General features: G+C 47.3%; 1 protein-coding gene across 1 annotated transcript; it reads right to left on the reverse strand.

The window, feature by feature from the left end:
* Positions 1–328: 328 nt before the first annotated feature.
* LOC107567351 (thrombospondin-1) lies at positions 329–7,648 on the reverse strand. Its single transcript, XM_016253020.1, has 23 exons — positions 7,499–7,648; positions 7,337–7,407; positions 6,692–7,254; positions 6,325–6,400; positions 6,089–6,181; positions 5,893–6,002; positions 5,617–5,742; positions 4,990–5,086; positions 4,724–4,897; positions 4,466–4,642; positions 4,211–4,384; positions 4,002–4,129; positions 3,767–3,919; positions 3,452–3,670; positions 3,268–3,375; positions 2,668–2,827; positions 2,453–2,571; positions 2,127–2,361; positions 1,792–2,019; positions 1,434–1,705; positions 1,247–1,344; positions 802–941; positions 329–708 (listed from the first exon to the last, which is right to left on the reverse strand). The coding sequence occupies exons 2-23, from the start codon at positions 7,398–7,400 to the stop codon at positions 698–700; spliced, it is 3,525 nt and encodes a 1,174-aa protein (XP_016108506.1). The 5' UTR covers positions 7,401–7,407; positions 7,499–7,648; the 3' UTR covers positions 329–697.
* Between the last annotated feature and the right edge of the window lie 124 nt (positions 7,649–7,772).

Consider the following 7,772-nt stretch of genomic DNA (forward strand, 5'->3'; position numbering starts at 1 on the left):
ATCCCGAATTTGAGGGGGGGGGGGGGGGTCCTGAAGATTTGAAGATTTGGATGCCTCAATCAATGCAGAAGAATTCGTTTTCACAAAGTCAAATAGATGGTCTGTCCTGTGCGTCACTCCTTAACCGTTCCTGCTGTGGCATCTCAAACCCACCAGAAACAAGGGGAAGCTTTTGCTTCAGTTCGCAAGTGGCTCCTTTGTCATGATCATAGTCCACAGCAGATCTGAGGCGACGTTGCAGAAGAACTTCCCTTTACCAATCACATGATAAGAAACAAGCTGAGATAGATGAGATGAAAGTATTGATGGGTCTTCATGCTCGCAGATGGTCTGTCCTGTGCGTCACTCCTTAACCGTTCCTGCTGTGGCATCTCAAACCCACCAGAAACAAGGGGAAGCTTTTGCTTCAGTTTGCAAGTGGCTCCTTTGTCATGATCATAGTCCACAGCAGATCTGAGGCGACGTTGCAGAAGAACTTCCCTTTACCAATCACATGATAAGAAACAAGCTGAGATAGATGAGATGAAAGTATTGATGGGTCTTCATGCTCGACCTGCTCCTGTGGTCCTTGTTTAGATTGAAAGTTGTTGGCCTCCACGTTTGGATACTCGACCCCACCGCAGAAGAGTTTTATAACAGAACACATTTAAACCGACAGATAGCGGGCGCATCTTTAAGGAAAACGCTGATGGGGCCGTTATGATGCATCTGCAAAAGAGTCAAACAAACACTCATTAACTTTCCAGAACAATAAGAGAACTATAGAGAGGAATATTCTTCAAAACCATCCAAACGTGTTACCTCGGCATTCGTATTTGAGGTCTGAGAAGTAAACCATCTCTTGAGAGAAGACAAAGAGGCCAAGTCTTCCTCCGGCATATGTCTTGTCATTGATGCTTCCTGAATCAGCCAAGACTTTTTTGCCTTCATACATGATAACTCTAAAAATCAATAAACAGAACAGAAGTGAGTGAAGCTGCTTTTCTGATTTAGCTGTTGTTTTGTACCTAGGACAAAATGGTTGATCTAAGTTGAGGCCGCCCAATGCTGTTCCTGGAGATACGCCTACCTGCAGAGTTCAGTTCCAACCCTGCTCCATCACACCTGTGTGCAATTATCAAGTGGTCCTCAAGCTCTTAATTAGCTGGTTCAGTTGTGCTTGATGAGGACTGGAGCTGAACTGAGAAAAGTAGAGCTCCAGGAACGGGATTGGGCACCCCTGATCTAAGTTGGCTTCCACACTTACCTGATGTGTCCGGTTTTGGGTCTGTGGATTAGTTGCCATCTGTAGGCGGTGTAATCCTTCCAGCCAATGTTCTTGGGATCATGCCACAGGGTACGCACCTGCAAATGGTCCAAAATAAGGTGAGCAGGACATTTCAAATGCCAAACTCAATTGAATGTTCTCACGACTGCTTGAGAACGATATGTACCTGTCCCTCGGTGTCTCCAGTGTGCCACAAAGCGTTCCTGAGATGTTCGCCCGGTCCTGTGGTCGAGTTCACTACTTTAATGGACAGTCCTGAGTACCCCTGTGCTTTAGTGGGTGTATGAGACCAGTAGGTCTGTGTGATCTGTTTCCACATCACCACGTAGAAACGTGAGCTGGATTGGTAGCCAAACACAAAGCCGGCGTAGTCGTCATCACGGTCTGTGTTGATGAAGAACGTGCCGCTAAAGTCCACGGCATTGAACTCATCATAACCTGAGGGACAACAATAAGAAGAAGATGATTAACATTTGGATGTAGATGAATGTGTTTATCATGAGCGGTATCTCTCAACCACTTACCAACAGCGATGCCAGGATCACAGTTGACGGTCTGCAGAAGTTCTTTGCCCTGGTGACGGACGACCCAGTTAGGGTCGATTTGGGAAGTTCCCGTGGGATCGAGAGGAACCATTTGGAACCTACGGAAGTCTGTTTCACTGATGCCAAAGTTCTCCGGGCAAACGTCGTAAATATCTGGCACGTTATCGACGTCAAAGTCGTCCTTGCAAACGTCACCTCGCCCGTCTCCTGGGCAGGAGAAAAGAGACTAAAATTCAGCATGTGGAAGTTTACACTTGCACAAATAAAATGTAACATAAAATGGACTAAAATCAGCGCCGGCGCGTTGGACTCACCGTCCGAATCCAGTTGATCTGGGTTGAAGGCGAGTCGGCAGTTGTCTTTGTCGTCAGGCACACCATCATTGTCGTCGTCATGATCGCAGGCGTCTCCTTTGCCGTCCTTGTCGTGGTCGACCTGGTTGGCGTTGGGGATGTAGGGACAGTTGTCAAGGTTGTTCTGATGTCCATCCTCATCAATGTCCTGGTTGTTGTCACACTTGTCTCCAATGTTGTCAGAGTCGGAGTCGATCTGTGACATCACATGGATTATTGCAAAACCGTCATCATCTGCTGTTCATAGCTGCACACTTGTCTTAAAAAAGCAAGTTCAAGCATCTCACCTGGTCAGGGTTGTGCTCCAGTGGGCAGTTGTCACAGTGGTCACCGACTCCGTCTCGGTCACTGTCTCTCTGGTCAGTGTTGTACACATATGGACAGTTGTCCTTCTCATTGAGGATGCCTAGACAAATATATTCCAGTGTTACACCAAAACACCCTTATAATGGTTTCTGTGTTCTTTGTGTTGATGGGGTTACATGATGAAAGAAAGACTTACCATCACCATCGATGTCAATGGCACAGGCATCACCCTCGCCGTTGTTGTCGGTGTCGGTCTGTTCTGGATTACTGTCATACGGGCAATTATCACATCGGTCACCAACTTGATCGCGGTCATGGTCGTACTGTCTTGGGTTAAAGATGAACGGGCAATTGTCCTGGTTCAAAACAAGAACATCCAGCCAAGTCAGTGATGAAACCAGAAAGACAGAAAACATCTGGAGACGCTCTCTACCTCACAGACCGAAATGTATAAATATACACACACATCATTGAAAAGCTCTAAACAAAATTAATGTCTGAAGCGATATGCCATGGATGTGACGGTTTGGGACACAGCTGTGCTGGAATGCAAGACTGACTGTCTGTTTGTTTGCCCGGTCAAATTTTTTCCAAGTGTACGATTTGAATTATGGATGTTAAACCAAGAGATCCAGAATGGCTGGATGGAAGCCATCATAATTGCTTGATTTATTTGCTACTGGCAAAGTTTCTCTCTCTGTCCTGTTCACTCTGTTCTTTTTATTTTTTTAGTCAGTATCATGCTCTAAATGTCAACTCTAAATGCTCTTGTAGAAGAACAGTGTGTATGACTTACCCCGTCATCAGGGATCCCATCATTGTCATCATCATTGTCACAAGCATCTCCAGTTCCATCTTTGTCATAGTCTTCTTGACCAGAGTTGGGAAGGTCAGGACAGTTGTCCTAAAAATGACATGTTTTGATGAAGATTTTGTAACCTCATTGTACAATGGGATATGGTAAGGAAATGGTCACATACCTTCTTGCAGTGGTAGGTGGCGTTTTCCACACAATGGAGGTCCGTGTTTGGCCAGCCGTCAAGGTCAGAGTCCTCTCCACAGATGTAACCATTTCCAGCGTAGCCTGGTTTACATTCGCAGCGGTACATGATGTCAGAGAAGATGCCCAGGTAGATGCAGTTGGCATTCTTATTGCAGTCATGGCTGCCGTCCTCGCATGGGTTTCTAGGTGTGCAGACCTGTGAATAGGTCGATTTAATGTTGGTTAGCACCTCATGGAAGGAGAAAGAACTGGTCCTTCCCATCGTTAACACTGTTCTTTAGACTAGTCTAACCTGTTTGTTGGCAATGGCCTGCTCCGTTCCCCTGCCGAAGGGCTGCTGTCCAGAGTAGCGTGGAGGGCAGGGCAGGCAGTTGTAGCCTGGTTCTGTGTTCACACACTGATGGACTCCATTGAGCACGAAACAGGCATCTGGAACTTTTTCGCACTGCAGATACCAAAATTAAGAATTTTTAGAAACACCAGTGTCTTTGTTTAGAAGTGTCTGTCTCATTGGCGTGACACCTCACCTCATCAATGTCTTGACAGTGGACTCCATCCCCAGTGTATCCAACCGGACACTCGCCGCACTTCCAGGAGCCATCGGGGAAACTGGTGCATTTGGTGCCGGCGAAGCATGGGTTAGACAGGCATCCGTCTGTTCATGATAGTACGGAACTGTGTTATTTTGATATCCTGTGACAAGAATTTTCAGCTTGATTTCAGCTTTATGTCTTACCAACTGGACACGACTGGGCATTGCACAAACGGGTGCCTTTGGAGTCACCCATACATTCTTTTCCACCGTATTTGGGAGCGGGACTGTTACACAGATGGTGTCTGCGCTGCAGTCCTCCACCGCACGTGACGGAGCAAGAGTCCCATGATGACCAGGGTCCCCAACCTCCATTCACTGAGACACCAAGAGAAATACAGGGTCATTTGGGTTTTCAGGTTATATTCTGCAAACACTTAAATAGTTGCTAACACTCACCGGGGCACGGGTCCTTCTGGCACGGCTCGGTCTGACGACCGTCTCCCTCACAGTCTTTCCCACCCATCTGAGGCGTAGGGGAGTTGCACAACCGGATGCGAGTGATGACGCCCTCGCCACACGTCACTGAGCAAGAAGACCAGGGAGACCAGTGGCTCCAGCCACCATCCTGCTTGACTGCATGAACACAGAAATAAGCATGAAAGATGTGCATGGGGATCCAAATATGAAGCCAGCAGTGCATGTTGGTGAACTCACAGCGTTTGTCGCATTCTTGCGTGTAACAGTCTCTCGTCTGGACAGACGTGCCGTCGCAGTTGCTATTGATTCGGTCGCAAGAGCGTCCGCGCTGCTGAATGCCTCTTCCACAGGTCACCGAACAGTGTGTCCATTCGGACCAGGGCGACCAGCCGTCCACACCCGCATCGTTCGCTTGAAGAAAACAATCAGAGAAAATATCTCTAAATGTGGCCAAAGATCAGATGAACGATGACCTACATAATGAATTCTGAAACCTGACTTACGTGTTCCACAGCGTGGGCAGCATTCACCGTCTGGGACAGTAGCGTTGGCACAGGGCATGAGAGGACAGGAGATTTCACGGCACACAGTGGCGGAGTTCTGTGAATAAAATATTTGAAGCGAGTTTAATTGCACAATCCTGACAGCTGCACATAATGGATGGGAAATAAACGCCTCTCTGCTGGCAATAAAAAGTGACCCTTGGCTTTGGCAGAAAAATCTTGTGGTGATATAATCTCTGAGCGGGCAGCAGGGGAATACATCTGACCAGACTAACAAAGTGTTTTAATGTGGCCAGCATGAGGGTGGAGAAGACATACTGAGTCAGCGGCCACAACCGCACACACACTAACACACACGCAGGCGCTGGTCTCACCGGAAACCAGAGACAGCGGGTATCACTCACCAATTAAAACATTCCTGAATCCCAGCCATTTAGATGCATGTGTGAGACAGAAACACAGAGGAAGACAATGCACCCTTTTCCCTTCCCCAACACCAAGACCAGGCTTTCCACCGGGGATTTTGACTAACTTAACCACCAGCTACCCACACTAAACAAATACTAACCAGTATAAATTAAGTGAAAAGCACACTTTACATTAGTTGAACAGTGAGAAGACCCATACCTGACACGTGCAGTGGGTGCAGCTGTCCACCGTCCACTCGTCTTTGTCTCTGTAAACGATGCCGTTGTGCAGACAAACCCCTTCTTGAATTTTAATCTGAGTCATGATTAAGTTGTTGTCTGCTGTCTGAAAGCCAGAAGAAGAGCAGAGGAACTGTCATTAGAAACAACTTGAGGGAAGTGGCTGAGGAACAACGGCTTGGCGTTAGAAGAGAAACAGGGTGGAGAGACACATGTATGTATGAACATCACACAGACAGCTGGTTTTGATCCTCACCAATTGGCGGAGCTCGTTTGACAGCTGCTTCACCACCAGGCCGAGTCCCTTGAGCTCCTTAAACATGCTCGAAAGATCGTCGCATGGAAATCCACAGATGTCCTGCAGATCTGAAGAGGAACAGGATTCTGATGTTAACTTCACGAGTCCATGATGAGACCACAGACACATTACAAACACATGACGATCATCTGACCTTTAGACTTGTGTCCGGTGTAATCAGTGCGGATGGCCGGGCTGGATCCGTTCACGGGGTTTTCCAAGGTCATGACATCAGTGATGAAGGTTGCTGTATTGACAACACAAGCTTTAATATAATATTTATGTTTTTTATATAGAAATACATACTATATTTATTTAATTACACTTTATTTTTTCAGTATTTAGAATATAAAAAGTTTTTATACAACATAAGCTCGATTAAACACTCACAGCTCTCGCATCCTTTATTGCGTAAAATCGCATCCAGCGTCGTTCCAAAAACAAACCGCACGTTCTGGAGAACTCCCTGGAAAACGAGATAATGGTCAAAAACTGAGATTGGCAGAACAAAACCCAAAACAGTTCCAGCAGCTACTATTACATGGAACATTCAGACGGAGACTGTAAAACTAAAACACTTCGCGCGCACGAACCGCGTCTTTACGCGTTTCCAAACGTCTCGTTAGAGGACGAAAATACGCATCAAATGATAATATAACACAACGGATAGCACGATAGTACCACAGATAACTAATATAATACCACAACAATCATGCAGCTCTGATACATCAAACATAAACAAAACCCAGATTCTTACCATGAAGCGATCGGATTTGGCGGCTCCTTTGGCGATCCTCAGGCTCGAGATGTCCGCGCTCTCCTGATTCAGGATCTGCTGGATCGGAGCATCGAGTTCTTGAGTGTTGATCTCCTCGCAGCCCACATGGACCTGAGCTCGATCCTCCTGCACAAACACCGTGATGTTCTTCCAGTGTCCGTTCGCCACGTCCACGTCCTCAATGGACACCACATGCTGCCCGCTCGCGGTCCAGAACACCAGATCCACGGTGTTGGCTTTCCCGTTGGAGATGATCTCAAAGACGGATCCGGTGCCGTCTGTCCTCTCCACGGAGACCAGGCTGCCTCTGGTGCGCTTGGCTTGCTTGAGGTTGGCGGTGAAGATGAAGCCTCTCTCGCTCTGGATGGAGTAGATCAGGTCCCTGAAGGAGAGCTCGGGCATTGAGGGGATCAGGTTCGGGTTCAGGATCTTGTACGCGGGGCTGTTTGGATCGGGTCCCTTCACTAAACTCACCCCGTGATGCTTCTTGTGGACATGAGTGAGCTCGAACAGGTCAAACACGGTGTCATCATCAGGCATTTCTGCGGGTTCGAATGCGAATGTAAGTGCGCACGAATATACCGAGCACATGAAAAAGAACCAAAGCATAAAGTTTCTCCTCACCTACGCGTCTGCTGCTCGCGGAACTCCACAGCAAGAGGCACAAAACGAGTCCTCTCAGAGTCATGATTCCCCTGAAATCACATCACATCACATCACATCACACATCTGTCTGTACGTGTGAAGAACCTTCTCGAAAGCACAGCGCTGAGAAGAAACACTCACCTGAAAAGAGACGCTCTTATAATCAAGACGCTTTGCAGAAATCCCCTTGTATCTTTGACTCTGTGTGTGTTGGAGATGTTCTGCTCTTCTGCGCACAGGAGACTCCAGCGCTATTTAAGTCATTTCACACAATCTTCAGCTACTCTCTCGACCAATCAGCGTTCAGCAGGACGCGCATATTCGGCATCAGGAGAAAAAACTGCGCGTTCCACAGCAAACTTTCCATCAGCCAACACACACACACACACACACACACACACACACTCACACTCAC

Source organism: Sinocyclocheilus grahami, unplaced genomic scaffold (assembly GCF_001515645.1).
Source record: "Sinocyclocheilus grahami isolate Dianchi unplaced genomic scaffold, SAMN03320097.WGS_v1.1 scaffold1149.1, whole genome shotgun sequence".
Lineage (NCBI taxonomy): Eukaryota > Metazoa > Chordata > Actinopteri > Cypriniformes > Cyprinidae > Sinocyclocheilus > Sinocyclocheilus grahami.

Excerpts from the sequence above, each read along its gene's own strand:
- LOC107567351 (XM_016253020.1), bottom strand. The coding sequence starts at position 7,400 with ATGACTCTGAGAGGACTCGTTTTGTGCCTCTTGCTGTGGAGTTCCGCG. Across the intron at positions 4,643-4,723 it reads GCAAGAATGCGACAAACGCT|TCAAGCAGGATGGTGGCTGG; the intron begins GTGAGTTCACCA and ends GTGTTCATGCAG. Across the intron at positions 3,376-3,451 it reads CCACCTACCACTGCAAGAAG|GACAACTGTCCTGACCTTCC; the intron begins GTATGTGACCAT and ends TGTCATTTTTAG.